The following is a 22374-nucleotide window of genomic DNA, read 5'->3' as shown; positions in this document are numbered from 1 at the left end:
CTAACTTACACTAACATACGCTAAGGACAACACACACACCCATGCCCGAGGGAGGACCCGAACCTCCGACGGGGGTTCGATAGTAGATCGGTGGTCACAACGTTCTGGCTGATCAGTGTGTTCCTGTACTTCCATGATCGTTTTTGTACTTTTTTCGATCAGATGACTTTTTATTCTGTCACCAAAGTCTTCTTCGCCATTGCCTACCTTGTGCGTGTGTTTTTCTCTTTGTAAGTTGTGTATTCCTTTTCAAATGAACTAGCCACTCTGGAACTTATCATCACAGTATTTGCAGCTTTTGTGATATTCAGACGCAGCTCATCATTCTGCAGTCTATCAGTGTTCCACTTCTCTCCTCATTAATTCTTCTGGAGGATTTTCTTAAACTTCAGTCTATTCTTAATCATTCTAAATTTTAAATCCGATCTTTGTATGCTCCTGTGCTCCTCGGCATACGTTACCATCCACTATCCCCATTCGGAATCTGTTTCTGAAGATGCTATAATCCAGCTGAAACGTTCCCATGTCTCCGTCCTTACCTAAGTGTACCTCATCTTCTTACTATTTTTGTATAGTGCAATTGCTATTGTCGGCTGAAATGGAGTCACTCTTCCCTTACTACCACATTCCAATTTCCCATTATTATTGGATGATAATGACGCTTCAGACATTGAATTACCTGTTCGGTGCCCTCATATACTCTTTCCACCTCTTTATCTTTCCCTTGTGAAGCCAGCATCTGCATCTCAATTAGTATTGATGTCCTTGGTTTGCTATCAGTTTCAATTAAAATAAACCTTTCACTGAATTCTATAAAGTAACTCACTCGTTGACCTACCTTCTGATTTATAACAAACCGTAATCCTCTTTCATTATTTAGATTGAGCCTTCCTTACCACGTTCAAATTTCTCACACTGTACATACCTATTTGTAGAATGTTACCATTCTGCAGGAATTTTATGGTTGGGACTGAAGGACCGAGTAATTAACTGATGAGACTGAGACGAATAACATTTATTAACAAAAACATCCCCCAGATGAAGCTAATACTCTTTGCTGGCTACACGGTTGCTGGCCTTATGGTTGCAAGACCATCGAGAGTCAGTGGGGCACGCTTGACACAACGGTTTCTCAAGTCTTAAACACCAATGTCAATCTGCAACTAAGTCAGTTTTAAGGCAATGGCCCACTTACTATGTTCCCAGAGCCTCTAACCCCAATGAAAGCAGTTAATACAACGGCAATACAGACAGACTACTAAACTACTGCGGAGAGCTGAAACTGAATTCAAATAACCAATCAAATTTCTTTTAGTTTAAGCTTCACATTTTTTCCCAAAAAGAAACACCATCTCTGTCATTAATTTCAATCATTCATTGTGGTGTGGGAGCCGCTTAATGTAAACAATGCGATGTTCACCTTTCTGTGAAAGTCAGTGGGTCAAAATGTGATTTAGCACTTGACAAAGACCTCAAAGTCACAGTAGAAAAACGAAGTGTATTGTAAACAGCTGGAGTCATACACTGCTTCAATGTGTTACAGCAAAAAACAATGTATCAAATTTCTTATGGAAGAATGGAACAAGAACCCCCTATAGTGACTGACAGTCTGTGGGATATGGTCTTCCTCCAGTACAGGAGACAAAACTTTACACAGGTCTGTGGAACCAACTTCGAACACTGGTCACCTGCCACAGTGGACCACTACATGTACATTTAATGGGATCACCACTGATGACTGAATTCTACACGCAGACGGTATTTGCTTCCCGATACGTTGGAAGAGACAGCAAGCTAAAATCTCATTCTCTACCAGGTCATGTTAGCAAAGATTTAAAGTTCATAGTTTTACTCCAATGGGTGTTACAAAATTAATGAGGGTGGGAGGGGTATGGAGTAGGGGAGAGAGAGAGAGAGAGAGAGAGAGAGAGAGAGAGAGAGAGAGAGAGGGAGGGAGGGGAGAATGTGTTTAGATAGGAATATCATAGGTAGCATTATCAAAGAGTTGCTACCACCTGATGCTTTGGCTGACAGACACTATCTGGAGGGTGAGAAGGAGGGGAGGAGGGGATTGGAGGGAGAAGGAGTTGGAATGTTGCTTCTACCAGCGTCCTCTGCTGGTGGTTTTATGAAATAGCTCAGTAACTGCACAGCAGGCTGAACAAATAGAACAACTGCTTCCGCTGATCTGGTATGGAAGGTGTGTGTGTGTGGGAGTGTAACAAGAAGAGTGTGGTATCAAAGGGACGTTGGCACCTGATGCCTTGTTCAACAGGAAGAAGCCATTTGAGAGGGTTTGACACATGTGTGCATTCCTGCCCTGGATTATGGAGGTGGCATGTGGTGTGGGCATGGTGAAGCGACCTGGAAATGCGCATGTGAATGTCCCAGCCAGCATGTCCTCCAGCCTGTCTGCCCTATGACTGGTTCAAAGACACAATCAAAACGTTTATAACAGTATAATTATGTGTTGTGAGTTACAGTGATGTCTATTTTTTGATGTTATTCCTTGCATGATCAGATTAAAGATCTATTTACATAATTACTTCTTTTCGATGCATCTTCCAAAATTAAATAAACAGTAGATAAAGACATGCTTGTCCTCCAAATAAGAGATCCAACTCTGCAAATTGAATTTTATAAATAAACAATCTATTATTATACCATCTACAATTTAGTTGATTTCCTGTTGTGAGATCCTTCCTGTCCACTAGCTCAGCAATTTTCCTGCCAATTTTTTTTCTGAGTGGAGAGGGGAAAATTGTAGACGGGAGTTGTGGGCTGGGGGATTTCCCATGGGAGAGGATAACTAATTGATTAATTTAAATAATTAGTCAATTAATTTGATATCAGAAGTGTGCTTGTGTTGACAAGGGGAGGAGTGGAAGTTTGGGGATTTCCCAGATGATGGGACGAGGAGTGGTAGGGATGGGTGTTTCTCAGGACGATTGATTATTCCCAGGTGGTCACAAATCAACCCCCAGGGCTTATAAATCAATTAGCTTGCCCCTTGATGTACATTTGCCCCATAATATATGCAACCCACAGAAACAAAATGCGCTAGTTCTCTCTTTACCCTACTGCTTGTGGTAATGCAACACTGTCCAAACATCACAAGCCAAGCAAATCTCACAGTGGTATTTGATAGTTGATCACAGCTTAAGATAAAGTTTTGCTGAACAATTTTTGCTTAATAGCCTTACTCCTGATTTAAATTATATTAAATCAAAAAGTAAGCAACAACTTAAATTACCATTGTGTATCACTTCTAAGATTAAAGTGCTGGCCCTTGGGTGCACCAGCGATTCTAAATATTTTCTGACCAGCAGTGAAAGAGCAGTCTAACAGTCATCATCTTAAGCCACTGTTTTATTTATAATCATGTGGGAAACCACTAGCACAACCTTTATTTTTCATCCCTATAATCCTCAGGGTGTATAATACATCAATCAATTATGTGAAGGGAAGGATTTTACTGCATCGATCATGTGTGCTTCAATAAATAGCAAAATTGGGTAGCTCTTTGCACAAGTAACACACACTGGAAAGATTTGAGTAACCATATTCCCATATAAGAGTGTAAAGCAACACTGCCAGCACTTACTGCAGTGAACAAATAGAAAAAACACTGAACAAACCACAGCTTCTGGAACTTCCAGAAACCAGGTCAGTAGAAGCAAGCAAAACTTAAAGTTATTTGGTGTGACTATCGTTCGTTCGTTCATGTGCATTAAAATATTTGCCTACTTTTTATTCAGAACTCAATGTACTGTCCTGTCTTATAAAAAGATTGAACTGAGATTACTGTCACAAACAATCATTGCAAACAGTTGCATGAAGAGAAATTAGCTGGTGTTCACTGTGCAGGAAATTAAATGAAAACTGTAACGTAAAAACCACTACCACAAATTGTTCGCTGCCCAAAAACATTGAAACACTGAAATTACGTTGTAACACTATGAAACACATATTGTTCAACGGTCAGTTAAAAATCTGAACGACAAAGGAAATGCTTAGAATTTACGTAATGGAAATGTGAGATGAGAAACGAACGAACCACCAAAAGAATTAATCGAATCAGCGTGGTGAGACGGGGCGCGGCGCGGCGTGGTGTGGCGTGGCGTGGCGTGGCGTGGCGAGGCGAGGCTTTCCTGGGATGGACAGCCTGTCCAAAGTCCCGACCTGAAACCACTGGAACGACTTTAGGATTCTCTCCGATATTTCGCGATAATACAAAGGGTGCGGCCTTTCTTTGAACTTTTTCGATGTACTCCGTCAGTCCTATCTGGTAAGGATCCCACACCGCGCAGCAGTATTCTAAAAGAGGACGGACAAGCGTAGTGTAGGCAGTCTCCTTAGTAGGTCTGTTACATTTTTTTAGTGTTCTGCCAATAAAACGCAGTCTTCGGTTAGCCTTCCCCACAGCATCTTCTATGTGTTACTTCCAATTTAAGTTGTTCGTAATTGTAATACCTACGTATTTAGTTGAATTTACGGCTTTTAGATTAGACTGATTTATTGTGTAACCGAAGTTTAACGAGTTCCTTTTAGCACTCATGTGTATAACCACACACTTATCGTTATTTAGGGTCAACTGCCACTTTTTGCATCATTCAGATAGCTTCCCTAAATAGTTTTGCAGTTTGTTTTCATCTTCTGATGACTTTATTAGTCGATAAACGACAGCATCATCTGAAAACAACCGAAGACGACTGCTCAGATTGCCTCCCGAATCGTATATAGAGATAATAAACAGCAAAGGGCCTATTACACTACCTTGAGGGACGCCAGAAATCACTTCTGTTTTACTACGAACTGTGACCTCTCTGGCAGGAAATCACAAATCCAGTCACATAACTGAGACGATGTTCCATAAGCACGTAATTTCACTACCAGCCGCTTGTGTGGTACTGTGTCAAAATTCTTCCGGAAACAACGGAATCGATCAGAAATCCCTCGTCAATAGCACTCAACACTTCATGTGAATAAAGTGCTAGTTGTGTGTTCACAGGAACGATGTTTTCTAAACCCATGTTGACTGTATGTCAATAGACCGTTTTCTTCGAGGTAATTCATAATGTTCGAACACAATATATGTTCCAAAGTACTCTGCATGTCGACGTTAACGATATGGGCCTGTAATTTAGTGGATTACTCCTACTATCTTTCTTGAATACTGGTGTAACCTGTGCAACTTTCTAGTCTTTGGGTACGGATCTTCCGTCGAGCGAACGGTTGTATATGATTGTTAAGTATGGTTCTAATGCATCAGCATACTCCGAAAGGAACCTAATTGGTATACAGTCTGGACCAGAAGACTTGCTTTTATTCAGTGATTTAAGTTGCTTCACTACTCCAAGGATATTGACTTCTATGTTATGTTGGCAGCTGTTCTCGATTCGAATTCTGGAATATTTACTTCGTCTTCTTGTGTGAAGGCATTTCGGAAGGTTGCGTTTAGTAACTCTGGTTTGGCAGCACTGTCTTCGATAGTATCTCCATTGTTATCGCGCAGAGAAGGCATTGATTGTTTCTTTCCGCTAACATACTTCACATACGACCAGAATCTCTTTGGATTTTTTGCAGGTTTCGAGATAAAGTTTCGATGTGGAAACTTTGATAACCATCTCGCATTGAAGTACGCGCTAAATTTGGAGCTTCTGTAAAAGATCGCCAATCCTGGGGATTTAGCGTCTGTTTAAATTTGGCATGTTTGTTTCGTTGTTTCTGCAACAGTGTTCTAACCCGTTTTGTGTACCAAGGAGGATCAGCTCCGTCGTTTGTTAATTTATTTGGTATAAATCTCTCAATTGCTGCCGATACTATTTCTTTGAATTTCAGGCACATCTGGTCTACACTTAAATTATTAATTTGGAATGAGTGGAGATTGTCTCTCAGGAAGGCGTCGAGTGAATTTTTATCTGCTTTTTGGATAGGTATATTTTTCGGTTATTTTTCGAGGATTTAGGTATTACAATATTCAGTCTCGCTACGACAACTCTGTGTTCACTAATCCCTGAATCGGTTTTGGTGCTCGTTATTAACTCAGGATTATTTGTTGCTAAGAGGTCAAGTGTGTTTTCATAACCGTTTACTATTCGCGTGGGTTCATGAACTAACTGCTAGAAATAATTTTCAGAGAATGCGTTTAGCACAACTTCTGATGATGTTTTATGCATACCTCCGGATGTAACATGTATTTTCACTAACAAATTGAGGGTAAATTAAAGCTTTCTCTGAACTTTCAGCAACTGTATCATCTGAATTGGGAGATCGGTAAAAGGATCCATTTATTATTTTATTCCGGTTGCCAACAATGACCTCTGCCAATACTAGCTCACAGGAAGTATCTACTTCAATTTTGCGACAAGTTAAACTACTTCTAACAGAAACAAACATGCGACCGCCAACCGTGTTTAGCCTATCCTCTTGAGGGAGAATGGGCTGCCATTCCTCGACAGACATTCAGAAGTGTGCCCAGCTGAGCTGAAGCTGTTACGACGACAAAGAGTGGGAACAAGACATATAAATGTCCATAATAGGGGTCTGCGTACTTTTGCTCGGATAGTGTTCATTAAGACGCTGTAGGTCACAGAGCTGTTCAGGTTAAAAACTGTAGAAGTAGTCTGAAATTTTAATATACCCAACAATTAATCGAGTACGTTAGTTGTAAATCGTTCTCCGAGATAAAGAGAGTAGCACAGTGAAGGAACTCATGACAGACTAAATAGAATAAAGACGGACAGCATGTTCCCATAACACAAACCTATAACGTGATGCAGGCAGATGTTACAGTAGCGGCAACTGTTGTTTGTCTGTAAGCAGTGACTGAGCTTACTGAAAGTACTTGCTTTTCACCATAGATCTCTGGTAGAGGAAGAAACTGAAGACGATCTAATTGGGTATTGTGTGTTTGGTAGTAGGAATCAGAGAGAAGAAAGACTAAAGTTGTCAGCAGTAAACTTCAGCTGGTAATACCGTTGAGCCGTGGAAAAAAATTGCTGTTTTGAAGAGCGCGCGGCAGCGCGTTGTGTGAAGCAGTCGCCCTCCGTTTCTGGCGGTGGCGCCGCTGTGGCAGTCGCAGCTCTGGAGTCTCCCTCTGGTGGGAAAGGGGAAAGGTCGCCTGCTCACGTGCATTTAAGGGGCGCTATGGGCTCGCCAGTGGCGGTTGGTCAGTCGGAGTGCGTCTGGGTCAGTCACTCGTCACCAGTTGCTGGCCTGTCTCTCTTTCACATTTGTGCGGCAGTTACTGTCCGTCTGCCGTCGGAGTGCTAGTATGTCTGTCGTTTGGATCAAACTTTAAAGCCGGCAAATGAGAGTCTTGCCACTCCGCCAGTAACAGAACTCAGCTAGTGGTCGCCCGGTGTGCTTTCTGATTATAATTTTAAATCTGTTTTAAACTGTTTTAAATAAAGAGGGGACTTTTAGGGATAAAATTTCCATTCGTTGAAAGAAATTTAATTTGTTTTCGTAAGTTACCCCCTGGCAACTACTTCCTCGCTCACATAGTGTGAGTAAATGTGTTAACGTTCTTGATGAATTGTTAGTAAATACAGTAAATTCTTAAGAAAAGGTATGAAATATTGATGTGTAAACTGTATCTGGGATCATGTACCAGGTGTACCGGTATGAAATGACTGTTAAGATACAAATGTGTCGATAGGGAACATTTGTTGTGAACGAGCCTTAATTGTTTTTTTTTTTTTGCTTGGTATGACATCTGTCAAAGATATTTAGTATACATCATGTAGTATACATGTAGTATACATCATGTAGTATACATTATGTATTTAGTATACATCATGGAACAAACAACATTATATGTTTTCATCGTGTTAACAATGTCGAATTTTGTACCAGAAATTGATGATTTGCGGAAAGCATTAATTTTTTGTTTTCATTTGAAAAAAAGTGCTGCAGAGTCGCATCGAATGGTTGTCGAGGCATATGGCGATCATGCTCTATCAGAAGCAACATGCAAAGGATGGTTTCAACGGTTCAGAAATAATGATTTTGATGTAAGAAATGAAGAACGTGGAGGAGCACCAAAAAAGTTCGAAGACGCCGAATTGCAAGCAATATTGGATGAAGATGATACTTTGAGTCAGAAGCAAATGGCAGCAATGCTAAATGTTGCACAACAAACAATTTCTGACCGTTTGAAAGCTATGGGAAAGATCCGAAAGTGTGGAAAATGGGTGCCACATGAAAGAAAGACAGATGGAAAACCGAAAAAGTATTTGTCAAATTTTGCTTCAAAGACACAAAAGAAAAGCAATTTTGCATCGAATTGTTACTGGTGATGAAAAATGGATTTATTTTAAGAATCCTAAACGGGAAAAATCGTGGGTTAATCCGGGACAACCATCAACATCGACTGCAAAACCAGATCGACCATGTGTTTGATGGGATCAGAAAGGTGTGGTGTATCATGAGCTTCTAAAACCGGGTGAAACTGTGAATACTAATTGCTACAGACAACAAATGATCGATTTGAACTATGCATTGATCGAAGATAGACCAGAATTGGCGAGAAGACATGGCAAGGTAATTATTTTACACGACAATGCACCTGCACATAGAACAAAACTGGTTCACGATACAATCAAAAGACTTGGCTGGGAACTGCTACCCCAGCCGCCTTATTCACCAGACTTGGCCCCTTCCGACTACCATTTGTTTTCATCAATGGGAACATTTCGATTCGTACCAAGAAGTGAAAAATCGGGTGTCTCATTGGTTTGCTTCGAAAGACGAACATTTCTATTGGCGTGGTGTCCACAAATTGCCAGAAAGTTGGTGAAAATGTATAGAAAGTAATGGTCAGTACTTTGAATAAAAAGTTTTAACTTTTCAATTCAAAATTAGTGTTTCATTTTCACAAAAAAACACGTTCATTTCATACCGGTACACCTGGTATAGACTCAGGCTCCAATTTACTAAAAATGCAGAGATAGGAAGAGTGACTCAGGGTATTGAAATGAAATGATTGTATGGCATTTATCGGACCGGATATCCCCTTCGGAGTTCGGCCGCTGTGTTGCAAATCTTTTCAGTTGAAAAGGTAGCTCAGTATTTGGAGGGAGATCATAATCTAATTGGAACGCAGCTATGATACCATCTCCACGTTGCATCACTTTAGGTGTGACCACACCAGCCTGCTTTGCATGAAGTAGATGAATCATTATTCTTCCATGTAGTTGAAAGAAATCGAAGTGATGATTAATACGGCTAGATGAAGCTGTCGCTGAGTGTGCTGCTGACTGAGTGCCCGCCGCCGCCGCCCGCTGCGCAGGCACAACGACCTGCCGTGGAACATCCGCAAGTTCGCGCGCAACCGGCTGGCCAACCTGAGCTTCGGGCTGGACCTGCGCGCCGTGCGGCCGTGGGCGGCCAGCGCCTGGTCGCACACCGACCTGCCGCGCCTGCGCGCCGGGCAGGTCGCCGCCCAGGTGCGTCTCGCTCCAGCTCCAGCTCCAGCTCCAGCGCCAGCTCTGTCTGCCAGGCGTGTTGTTTGGCGGGCAAGTCGCCGCTCAGGGTGTAGCTGTGTCCGCAGCTCGTGGTCGTGCGGTAGCGTTCTCGCTTCCCACGCCCGGGTTCCCAGGTTCGATTCCCGGCGAGGTCAGGGATTTTCTCTGCCTCGTGATGGCTGGGTGTTGTGTGCTGTCCTTAGGTTAGTTAGGTTTAAGTAGTTCTAAGTTCTAGGGGACTGATGACCATAGATGTTAAGTCCCATAGTGCTCAGAGCCATTTTTTGGTGCAGCTGTAGACGGCCAGTGTCACACACCGGTGTGCCGTGCTCGGGTTTCGGACGAGTCGCCACGAGCTTCACCCTACTTCTAGGGTGGCCGGAGAAGGAGAAATGCATTTAGCCACTGCTGTTTGAGGCCCTGCACGTGACAGTGGCAGCCAGCTGACACGCGTGGCCGGAGTCGCACGGTCTTGCCGGACCTCCCGTCCTTTCCTTTCCCCACTGCCTGCCCCTCCCAACACGCTTGCAGTCGATTCAGCTGCTTCAGCTGGTGACAGCGGTGTGAATGCACCGAGTTCTGACACTTACTAAACAGCAGTCATAGTCCTATCTTCGGCCAAAAGTCATTATACTGACCCGCCCTTTTCGCAATACTGATTTCAGTTTAAAACAGCTGTTTGGAGTATGCTGACATGACTGCATTAAATTCCCGCACATTATCAGCCAGCGAGTCATAGGTCGTGCTCTGTACATCCACTTTCCAGCGGTGAAATTCGCGATTAACCTTGTATCGATGTTAGCTAAAGCCTCTCAGCTATAAAGCGGCATCTTTTCTACCAGCTCTCCCTGCATTTTGAACGCCTAGCCTGTGCATGTAATGTGTAGGTGATTTCATTACTTTGTTCCTGAAAGTAATTAGCGAATGAAGTATTCTCTTCTTTAAAAGCTCAAATTTTCAAACCTAATTTTGCACCTCTTGCATCTAAATCACGCTCTGCAGCTGAATAAACAGTGCATGTATTGCGTCAGCGGCAACAACCCATTCTTATCGACGTTAGTGATTCTGGTGATGATGTGCACTGGCTCCTGCGATGTTGTCGGATGTCGTCGTGCTGGCCTCGGGGTGGAGGATGAAAATGGGTTGTGAGCCAGCAACGGCTGCTGCGGCACAGCGGGTTGCCGGTTTGGCAGTGGACGTGAGAGCACACACGGGAGGACGGAGGGTGGCCCACCTCTCCCTTTCAATCTCCGTCGTGACCTCCCTAGTGGCTATTATGTTTGCAAATAATACCAAAAAATAAAATTTTTCTTCCTGAGCAAGTTAAGTTGCGAAAAGGAATGGCCGTCTGCCGTCGCGAAGCCTAGGTATGCTGATAACAGGTTTTAGTACTGGCAACGATTGTGGCTGGGGCCAAATTCTTCTTCCGCATTGCGCAGGGAGTCTCAGATTGCTGCCTTCGCTGTCTCTAGTTTTGATGTCTCACAGATTGACCGCGACCTTGAACTGCGTGACATGGCTAACCGAGAGGCCACTGCCTGGCGAAACCATTACAGAGGAGGAACAGCAGCAGGCAGACGGGAGCCAATGCTCCTGACCCCGCGCCCCCGATTAATCCCCTCCGCTGTCATATAGTACGCGTCGACAACAATTAAATTAAACTACGCAAACTTATAGTCGCACGTCTATTGTTTCAGTTTAGCTTTCTATTTTCTTATACACAGTTGAACGTGTTTACGACGTGTAGTGTGTAACATGGCGACGCCATGCCACAGGAGAAACGAAACGTCATTTCGTGGATAGCTGACCTGACCATCCTGGAATATTGACATATGACGGATTTGTTTTATATTGTCGAATTTGCGAGAAAAACGTATCGTGCAAAAAAAGTTTCAAATAGACCAGCATGTCAAGACAAGTCTTAATATCGCAGGAATACAGAAGAAACTACCAACAACAGCTTCTGATAACAGCAAGTTACAGTGGCAGGGATTTGTCCAAAGGTAACCAAAAAAGTCGTTTTAACATGGACCTATGTGAAGCATTTATTGCAAGCAATATTACTCTTCACAATCTTACAAACCCCGTTTTCAGAGGCTTCCTGCAAATCAAAATATACCAGATGAATCAATAATGCGTAAAACTTACATACCGACAATTTACGTAAACGTTCTGGAAGAAATACGCAATGAACTCTAGGACAGCATCAACTGGTTTTCAGTTGTCGAAGCTACTGACACTTATCGTCGTTACATTGCAAATTTAATTGTTGGTGCTTTAAAAGAAGAGCCTTCTTCTTCCTGTTAAGCAGCCTGCAAAGAACTGGAAAAACCAAATCATTCTACGATAGTCAGATTTGTGAACGAGGGTATTAGAAAAATATTTTCAGAATCTTCTGCAGGTGAAAGGGTGTTTGTGTTTATTTCAGATGCTGCTCCCTATATGATCAAAGCAGGAAAAGCCCTCCGAGTATTTTATTCCAATTTGATTCATGTGACGTGCTTTGCTCATGGAGCACATCGCCTTGCTGAAGAAGTACTTTCCACGTTTTTTAATTGGAAATAAACTGATTTGTTCCACAAAGAAAGTATTTCTAAAGGCTCCTGCTCGCATCAAGACCTACAAAGAAAAAGTACCAAATGTGCCTTTACCTCCCGACTCAGTGGTAACTCGTTGTGGTGCGTGGGTAGAAGCTCTTTTGTTTTACAGTGAAAATTTCGAAGCCATTAATGGGGCAAAGGCTTCGGCAATTTGCCGGTGCAAGGAAGCTTTTAATGACTCAGGTATTAAAAATAACATTGCTGTGATTAGCATTCATTTTTCCCAGTATTAAAAAGCTTGAAACTGAAGGTTAGGCGTTGAATGAATCTATTCAGCTAATGAATAAAATCATTCCAGTGAACCCCTCATTGCCGGAGGTGTTCCCAAGAAAACTTAAAGAAAAGTTTGAAAACATTTTAAACCATAACCCAGGCATTGAACCCTTGTGTCAATTTGATAGTTTTCTTAAAGGGACGGATAAGTTTTACCAGAAACAAATTCAAATATTGCCCATTTACCTTAGTTGATGCAGAATGGTCCTTTTCTGCTTATAAAAATGTCTTGGGTGATCAAAGACATAACTTTACTACCGAACATTTGGAACAGTACTCGGTCGTTTATGTTTACAAAAATAGAAAAATGTAAAATAAATTGTAAATTTGGCTTTGGTCCAATAGTATTAATTAAAATTTAATGCTGTTCAAAAATATCATAATTGTATGTCTTTTTTAAATAAAATGTTACGGAGTTTTTGAGCTGCGTGCAATATATCTCGAAGTGGGTGCTGTATATATCGATTGTTTCGCTGCAAATATTTAGAAAATAACCCCCGAAGGACCCTCTTCCTAACCTCTACCAGAACGTATTCAGAAGATATCAGCGTCCTAAATGTACCGGATTTCGCGTGTCCGGCGCTGTTCCTCGTAATTGATATACACAGGTTCGACTTTGAGATATAATGCACTCAGTAACTACCATTTTTTTTATTGTTTGATCTTGGTGTTTCGACACTTTTCATGCATTTTTAAGCATTTTTCATGCCTATTTGCACGCATATTTTAAGGTTTTTATGATTTATGTAATCCGGTCTATAGTTATTACACACTTTAATTTTTCTTTGAGAAATAGACTATCATTTTTGTGAGCTAGAGCAGTTAAATATTTATGGATGGTCAGATTTCGGAAAAGTGTCATAATATTTTAAAAATCTCTTTACAAACAAATCTTATACTTAAATTTGTCCGTGAGGCATTTAAGTCTCTTCTTTATCTACGATAAGGATCGAAGCAGAAGAAATGAATTAAAATTTGTGCTCCGGCCTGGACTCCACCCTGGTTCTTCTTGCTTGGGAGACTGAACTGCTAACCATTACTCCACCACAGCACAATGATCAACTTTCTAGTCTGCGTAAACCATTTGCGTTGGCCGCTGATGCAGCTTATATATTGATTGTGAGAACCTCTTCTGCATCAACTAAAGCCTGGAGATAGCGCACTGAAGCGCCGAAACTGGTAGCTGCACAATAAATAAGATCATAAGGGCGGCTGTAGGCGCTTCATTTTCTCACCTCACAACGGTGAACGGCCGTGGTCCCTATGACCATCAGTCAAAAGGCTGGACATACAAAAATCAACGATGTTTAGGCTTACGTTCAAACGAAAATCTTGTGCAAAAAGATAAAAACATTCCAGTTTCGTTGTTTTTTCCTGAATGCCGTCCTTCACTTTGTGTAACGCAATGTACAGACACTTTCGAGGCATTCTGTAAAAACACTGGAAACCTTCGGGACATACGCTCAGTTCTTTCATTACGTCGATTGTGCCACGCTTGTTGCTTTTTTCAACCATAAAGGATGTACCCAGTAGTTGCTCACCATTTATGAGTTACAGAAGAGCCAGTACATCAATATACTCGCCGGATGAAGACGACCCACTCGCAGCAGGAGAGTGCTGGGCCTGTCTCGGCAGCGCCTCTGCTCGCGTCACGCCACGCCCCTGACTCGCGCCGCCGCGCCGTTCTGTGTGAACTGGGCCCTACGCGAACGGCTAGCGCAAGCACTGCCGTACGTCCAGACTAATCGAGAATGTCCCGAGTTTTCACTCTTTGTCCCGGTGTCCCAGAAAGGCTGAACTGGGACGCTATATGTTCCGATTTTCAAGCAAGAGAACCGAAGATTTATATTCTAATGGTTCAGTATATTAATATGTAACGCACAAGCAACCACTAGCGGCCTACTCTCGTACTATGTCTAGTCTAATTCATTTCATAACAGATGCCGACGCTACGCAACAACAACGATTCAGTTTTTGGTGTTGTTAAGTAACTTGGGCTCCGTGAATTCGTCAGTTGCTGCAGTCCCTGTGGTGTGTGTGTTCCTGCAGGGCGACAGCTCTCATCGTCTTGAGACGCAAAAAAGCGGAACGTAAGCGCCGTTTCAGTGACCGATACAGAGAAATATGACCTTTGATAAAAAGAGCAAGCATTCTGCAAGCTTCGTTTGTATTATTTTTCATTTGAGCATCTTGGGAAATCTGATGTAAGCCGTCGTACTGAGACCCAAGAGAGGGGAAAAAAAAACAACTCAAGAACAGGCATGCAGTGCAAAACCCACAACTTCTTTATACTAAAACCAGTTACAACAGAGGAAATGCTCATTGCTATCACCATTGATTTAAGCCACTTGAGAGCATGACGAAGTTTCCTTCAGCTGTGTGTCCCGATTCTGTTATTGCTAAAAAGCCAAGTGTCGCAAAAACAAAAGCCACAGCAACAATCAAACAAATTCATGCTCCTCCCTATTCTGTTACACTTGAAAGCACTACGAAGTTTCGTTGAGTTGTGTGTCCCCATTCTCTCATTGCTAAAAAGCAAAGAGTCTCAAGAATAAAAGCCACAGCAATAATCAAACATATGGTCGCTCTTCTCGATCCTGTTATGGCAAAAAGCAAAGTATCGCAAGACCAGAAGACACTCAACGACAATCAGACATATTCTTGCTCCTCGTTCTGTTTTCATTTGCACTTTGGACTTGCAAAACAACTTCTTTTTAAGCACTATAAAATAACGGCGATAATCACACGACATTGAAATTACTTCCTATGCTATAAGTTCCGTGAGTATAAAACGTAATGAAAATTAATGTTTCAAAACTAGCTGCACTAAGGTAATGTAGTTTTCAAATATTTTACGCGACAGACCTGTTTCGGCCTATTGCCATTATCAAGTGACGTCTTGGTAAGTATATTACTTTTTGTACATACGAGACGTAAAAATACGTTTTTGTCAGATATTTTTTTTTACGATGCAACACGTTGTTTACAAGTAATGTACTCACCAAGACGTGAGACAAAATATTTCCTACAGATGCATATGGTCATCAGTTCCCACTAGGCGTCGCTTGATAGTGGCAGTAAGCCAAAACAGGCCTGTCGTGTAGAATATGCAAAAAATAGGTAGCACTGAAGCTACTAAAAAAATGGTTCAAATGGCTCTGAGCACTATGGGACTTAACATCTTAGGTCATCAGTCCCCTAGAACTTAGAACTACTTAAACCTAACTAACCTAAGGACATCACACACATCCATGTCCGAGGCAGGATTCGAACCTGCGACCGTAGCAGTCCCGCGGTTCCAGACTGCAGTGCCTAGAACCGCACGACCACACTGAAGCTGCTTTTGGACCATTTATTTTCATTATTTCTTACATTTGTTCAGTACTTTTATGCAGGAGAAGAGATAAAAATAAACTAATTAAACTCATTTGTGAAGAAAATGAAACATCGTATACTATATCGAACTTCAGCAATTCTGCGCTGATAGATCTTCGAAGGGGTGAACCGTAGAAGGTAAAAGAACACATTGAGTCGTTTAAAATGAACCTTGGGAAGAACCTGGAAGGAGTGAGCCGTCCAGTAGACATTTTACATGACAGTTTCAACTGCTGCAAACGTTTTATCTGTTACTATCGAGTTAATTGCGGTGAAACTCTTTAACTACTTTTTCACTTGCGCAAATATCTCCGCAGAAATTCTCTATTGTCCTTTAAGCTAGGCTTAATCTTTGTGTGTCCGGAGCTTGTGGTCATGCGGTAGAATTCTCGCTTGCCGCGCGCGGGGTCCCGGGTTCGATTCCCGGCGGGATTGGGGATTTTTTTTTTCCTGCCTTGAGATGGCTGGGTGTTGTTGTGTCGTCTGCATCATCATCATTCATCCACCTCCGCTAGGACCTTGCCTAGTACGGCGGTGCGGGTCTGCCGCATCTTTCCCCTACGCTCCTCGGAGTACGGGACCTGGTCATCACTTTCGGTTTGTTCATCAAGAATTTGTTTACACAGTAAATGAATAAAATTGAAAGTAGTAACCTATCTGTGATTGAAGTGAAAGTTGTTATTGAGAATATAATAATTTTACAACAAGCTCAAGGAAACTGTTGTCATTTGGGTATGGAAGCTAAAAAGTTTTTAAAAAATTCTGAAGACTAATCAGTGACCTAAAAAAATGTGCTATGAAACTGATATTTGTATCTTACGAAATGTTATCATCAGGTATTAATTATGCTGCCGTCGGGGAAGACATCAAGCACGAAGGAAGTGTTTTCGATTACTGGCACCAGGTCCCGTGCAGGCGCAGGAGGATCTCTCTGCTGCCACCAGCCTGCGTGCGAGGCGCGGTGCTCGTTTCGAGTCGCCTTTCACCTCGAGCGGCCGTTTGTGGAGACGACCATCGACCTAGTGTAGCAAAAATGCGATTCGGATAAAAAAGGCGACATATTTCCATCGATTGACAGTCGAATTCCGTTCGTCTGATGCGCACTACAATCCCAACGTATGAACACGTAGGCATGATCTGCTGCGGAGCACAATGTACGACGAACAACGCGCTCCGAAACACTCGTGCGCGCACCAGCACTGCGCTCTTTCGGCAGAGATGAGATGCCACAGACCGCACACCTGTCCCAGTCCACGGAGCAGGCAGGCCTCCGAACCCCACGTTCCGCGAAGAGTGTCGGACGTGCGAGTGGTACTTTCAATGTCCTCCTTCCTCTTTCTGTAGACGCTCACGAGACTAGCAGCACGCGAACATTCGGCCAGCTTCGTCGTTTTCGAGATAGTCGTTCACAGGCTTTACGTAACAATAATGATCGGCCCTTTGTCAAAATCGCTTATCTCGATGATTTCCCTTTTGCAGTCCACATCGTGGCTGGGGTGATCCCCCTGCGTGTCTGCTACGCTCAGGTGCTTTTGTTACCACGCCACGTGCTCACATCGCCACCAGGCACAATTGGCTGATCAGTGTACGAGTATTATGCTCAGCTGTGAGCACGGGTTAATTTTTCGAGGCGGTCCAAGTCCCTCCTCACCTCCATCTTACACCCGGATTCCAGTGGATTGTGTCCAGATTTCAGTAGCGACGTCTACGGCAACGCTAGCTGGAGCAGTGCAGCCGAGCGGTGTTGCGGTTGCAGTTCTGGGCGGCGTACGTGCCGTGCGAGTCGCAGTACCGGGACGCGGTGCAGCTGACGCTGGAGCAGGTGGACGTGGTGCGCCGGCTGACGGCCCGCTACTCGCCGCCGCTCGCCTTCTGCACCTCCGCCGCAGGTGAGGCAGCGGGCCGCGGGAGGCGCGGGAGGCGCGGGAGGGGCCACACACAGCAGAGCACAAGTGTCGCGTGCGCTGCGCCACTGCGGGGTCGCCCATCCCGCGCTGCTGTGCCGTGCTCTAATTCACACACACATTGGTTTCCACAAGGGGAGCCGTACACCGAGTTGCAGTACTTTGGAAAGAAAACCTTTTGAAGTCCAATGCTTTCTAGGAAATATAAGCTAAATTTAGCACGGTTGTTAAGGAATGTTGTATCGATACACACAGACGTAATCATGTGTACTCAAGTTATGCGTTTTTAATTATAAAAAACTGAAATTTTTCAACAAAGTGAGTACACATGTCCCTTTTACGAAAAACCGTCACAACGAAATTTAATCTATTTTTGTTCGAAGTGTGGTACACCATTATTACAGATATCTGTGGAAGAGAATACTGAATCTTCTTCTGCTAGATTTTTACAGCGTTCCAAATTTCAGTGAGACATTATACCCAATCTTAGCGCTCTTCTCTTACGTAAATGTCTTACTATTGAAGTTGCACAAAATGTTTCATTATAGTATTGGGTAATTGGATGGCAAATTTGAGTTCTATAATGTCAATGGCTTGTTGGGAAAAGGTACATAAAGTTGCCAAAATGTACGGGAAACGTGAATCAAAGATTTGACAGTCTCTATATTAGGGTTTAGAATATGTGGGTGAACTAGTGCAAACCATACGAATTCTCCTCTTCATCTTCAAACATCTCTTAGGTTAACCTGATTTTCAGATTGAGTAACAATAATGTCAGCTGCATCGATTCCGCTGTTACCCGTTTCCTTCAATATCGACAGTGTGAAAGCTGCTGCAGCAAATCCTAACCTCTTTAGGGTGTGTAGTCTAGCAAGATTAGCTCAATTAAAAACTGTACAAGCATTATACGCTGCAACTTTATCAGTAGTTGTCGGAACAAATGTTATCCTGGGGCACGGCTTGCCAGTCGGAGAATTAGAATTTCATCAGGATTTTGAGTTTTTCGTGCATACACTTTTGTAGAAGAGATGAGTCTGCTAACAAGAAATTATTTCCCTCATTGTGAACGCATAAAACTGGAAGAAAACACCGCAGCAATAAAAAACACGAGGAAATAGAGAACATAGAGGGCCGTAGCCCCGTGCAAGCTTTTGTTAGTTATTGTTTTTATCTCACTTAGGAACGGAATTGGAATGTGATATTGAGGAACTGAAATTTCAATACCACGTAATAAATGAAATTCCAGTTACATCTCTTACGCAATTTTGGTTGCTTTCTCGTGCGTCCCCGCTTCAATAAGGCCGTGCAGCATCGATTTCTTTAAATTGTCTTATTTACTTGGCCCTGCAAACATTCCCACGTACTCGTCGCTACTTACTGACATACAGCCTTAAACAACATTCCACGTAAACACAGCGCACACCATTGTGGAAGCACCACCAGCTGGCACAGTGCCTCGTTCACAACCTGCATCCGCGGCTTCGCGGTGTCGGCGCCAAACCGGAACCCGACTGTCAGTTCTCGGCAACGTGAAAGCTGGCCTCACGTGACCAGGCCACGCTCTTCCAGCAGCCATCTGGGGTCCAACCGGTACTGTTGGAGCTGCTGTGTCGCGTCAACGCCACATTTCGCCACACTGTCTTAACGAGGCGTCTGCCGTGCGTCCGACATTCATTTCTGCGGTTATTACACGCAGTGTTGCTTCTCTGTTAGCACTGACAACCTATGCAAACGCCACCGCCCTCGCTCGTTATGTGAAAGCCGTCGGCCACTGCGATTCCGTGGTGAAATTAGTATTCTCGGTATACTCTTGACATTGTGGATCTCGGCATATTGAACTCCCTAACGATTTCCGAAATTGAATGTTATACGTGTGCAGCTCCAACTACCGGTGCCGTCAAGCAGCCGCTGTTTGTCCGTGTGCAGACCGCTGTCCCACGACTTGTGAGTGTGGCGCCGTGCGGTGCACCACGCTTGTCTCTGCTGCGGTCCCGGAGACGAACCGTAGACACTGCCGGCCTCGTCCACAGTCTGCGATTCGCCGTCGCCGTGCCGACTGCGCACCCGCCAGCGGCAGGCTGCCCGCAGCGCCGCGCCTGTCGGCGACGTGTGTGCGCCAGGCGCGCCGCTCTCCAAGTGGGAGAGCCCTGTCTGCGACCTTTGGCCACTCAGTCTCGGCTCATTGAAATTATCGTCGGTTGCATCACAACATACACTTCCTTTGAAACTGTACTTGATGCATATTACGAAAGAAGCGGCACAAACTCTCTTCAAATACTCCTGCTTGTTACACGTTCCCTACGTCACTTGCACGAGCTTCGTTACTGGGAACTGTAGACTATGCTGGCCACTGAGTAGCATACAGGCTTTAATTTAGTAAGAATAAATATATTATTCTATGACAGCACTCAGGCAACTTGTTGTAAATTTAAATTTACGGTTCTCCAGCTATACAATTTGCCACTTATAATTGAAAATTGAGCTTTGCATTAAGAACAGTCCAGAATGAATAACTTAAGGGTACTTTTAAAACTTCCTTTACCACCTGTAAAACATATCATGTTATTGTTAAAATATCAAACATTTTTACAGCTCCGTATTGACGGGTTTACCAATATGTAACAAAGACACTCGTTTTGTCTAATTCTGTAACTGTGCATACCACTATTCTTTTCAAATTGTGATGAATTACTCATGACGAATTTCATTAGCCGTTGTACATAGTCTGAATGAACCATTCTACTAATTTCTTCTACAAGATGGTTATCGGTGGACACAACATTTACAATAATTACTTCCGTTTCAAGTGACGAATCACACAAGAAATTTATTCTATAAGACATTAATGAAAGGAAATACTGATTTCAAAGAAAGCAGGTGCTGACAGATGTGAAGATTCCCGAACTATCAGTTTAATAAGTCTCGGCTGCAAGAGTGGAAAAGCTAATAGAGGCCGACCACAGGAAACATCAGTTTGGATTCCGTAGAAATGTAGGAACACGGGAGGCAATCCTAATTTTACGACTTCTCCTAGAAGATACATTAAGGAAAGGCAAACCTACGTTTATAGCATTCGTAGACTTAGAGAAAGCTTTTAACAATGTTGATTCGGATACTCTCTTTCGAATTCTAAAGCTGGCAGGGGTAAAATACAGGGAGCGAAAGGCTATTTACAATTTGTATAGAAACTAGATGGCAGTTATAAGAGTAGAGAGGCATGAAAGGGGGGGAAGCACTGGTTGAGATGGAAGTGATACAGGGTTGTAGCGTATCCACGATGCTATTCAATCTGTGTACTGAGCAAGCAGCGAAGAAAATAAAAGAAAAATTTGGACTAGGAATTAAAGCCCAGGGAAAAGAAATAAAAACTTTGAGGTTTGCCGATGACATTGTAATGCTTTGAGAGACAGCAAAGTATTTGTAAGAGCAGTTGAACGGAATGGACAGCGTCTTTAAGGGGGACATAAGAGGAACATCAACAAAATGCAAAACGAGAATAACGGAATGTGGTCGAATTTAGTCAGGGAAACAGATCAGTTTTTAGTTTTACTATTTGGGCAGAAAAATAACTGATGATGGCCGAAGCAGAGAGTATATAGAAGTAGACTGTCAATGGTAAGAAAAGCGTTTCTGGAAGAGAGAAATTTGCTAGCATAGACTATAGATTCAAGTGTTAGGCAGTCTTCTGAAGAGCCTAATACGTGGGTAAAGGATGAAAAAGACCAGCCAAGGTTTAATAACGAAATTCGGAAGATGCCGAGTAAACAGAAACTGCTGCACTCTCGGTTCAAAACGGAACGTACAAATAACTACACACGAAGGTTAGTAGAAATTTGTGCGTCTGTGAAAAGATCTGTGTGCGAAGCATAAAAACCCACCACCGTCACACCCCAGCAAAAGGTCTGGCAGAGAACCCGAGGAAATTCTCGTCGTATGTAACATCGCTAAGCGGCTCTAAGGCTTTCATTCAGTCTGTTGTTCACCAGTCTGATGTGGCACTTGAAGATAGCGAAACGAATGCCGAAGTTTTAAATTTCACGTTCAAGAAATTCTTCTCGTAGGAGAATCGTACAAACATACCGTCATTTGACCATCCGACAGACTCCCGTACGGACGACGTTGTAACATCCATCCCTGGTGTGAAGAAGCAACTGAAAGGTTTAAAAGCAAACAGCTCAGATATAATAACCTTTCTTCAGACCGAGAAGCTTATGTTCACGAATCAGCTTAGTCTTAGAAGGCATCGTTCATGCGAGGCTCGGCTTCCCTTTTCTCACGCCATATACGGCAAATTGTGGACGAAGGGCAACAGGCAGGTTCCATATTTCTAGATTTCCAGAAAGCATTTGACCCTGTGCCCCATTGAAAGCTGTTAACGAATGGAATATGGAATAAGTTCATAGATATGCGTTGAACAGTGAGGTTGATATCATCCGAATATATAAATTTGCGGGAGAGTGTGTTAGGCAGATCATGAGTGTATAAATTGAAAAGTGCTGGAGAGAGGACCGAACCTTGTGGTAGAGCATTACTCAGTTTGCGGAATCGGCTTCTGCTGTTTTCTGAGTAAACTTGGATTGGTCTGTTACATAGCATGTTTTCGATTAAAGTTGATAACTTCACACAGGGGACCACCTTGATCAGTTTTAATAAAAGACCTTCCTTCCAAATGATGTTGTAAGCTGCCGTGAGATCAAGGAAGACAGAGACGCTATTCAACTTCTTCTCAAAACCGGCTTCCACAAAAGTGAT

The 22374-nt window shown here is 43.0% G+C and overlaps 1 protein-coding gene across 1 annotated transcript in view; it reads left to right on the top strand.

Annotated features, from left to right (window-relative positions):
- The window catches only part of LOC126191083 (dipeptidase 1-like), a 188934-nt gene that overhangs the window by 90542 nt on the left and 76018 nt on the right, over positions 1-22374 (top strand). The window contains exons 4-5 of the mRNA XM_049931803.1: positions 9296-9452; positions 17475-17607. Of these exons, the coding sequence (XP_049787760.1) occupies positions 9296-9452; positions 17475-17607 (290 nt within the window). The remainder of the gene's footprint in view (positions 1-9295; positions 9453-17474; positions 17608-22374) is intronic.

The sequence above is a fragment of the Schistocerca cancellata genome, chromosome 6 (assembly GCF_023864275.1).
Source record: "Schistocerca cancellata isolate TAMUIC-IGC-003103 chromosome 6, iqSchCanc2.1, whole genome shotgun sequence".
NCBI lineage: Eukaryota > Metazoa > Arthropoda > Insecta > Orthoptera > Acrididae > Schistocerca > Schistocerca cancellata.
This window is presented reverse-complemented; position numbering and strand designations above follow the sequence as displayed.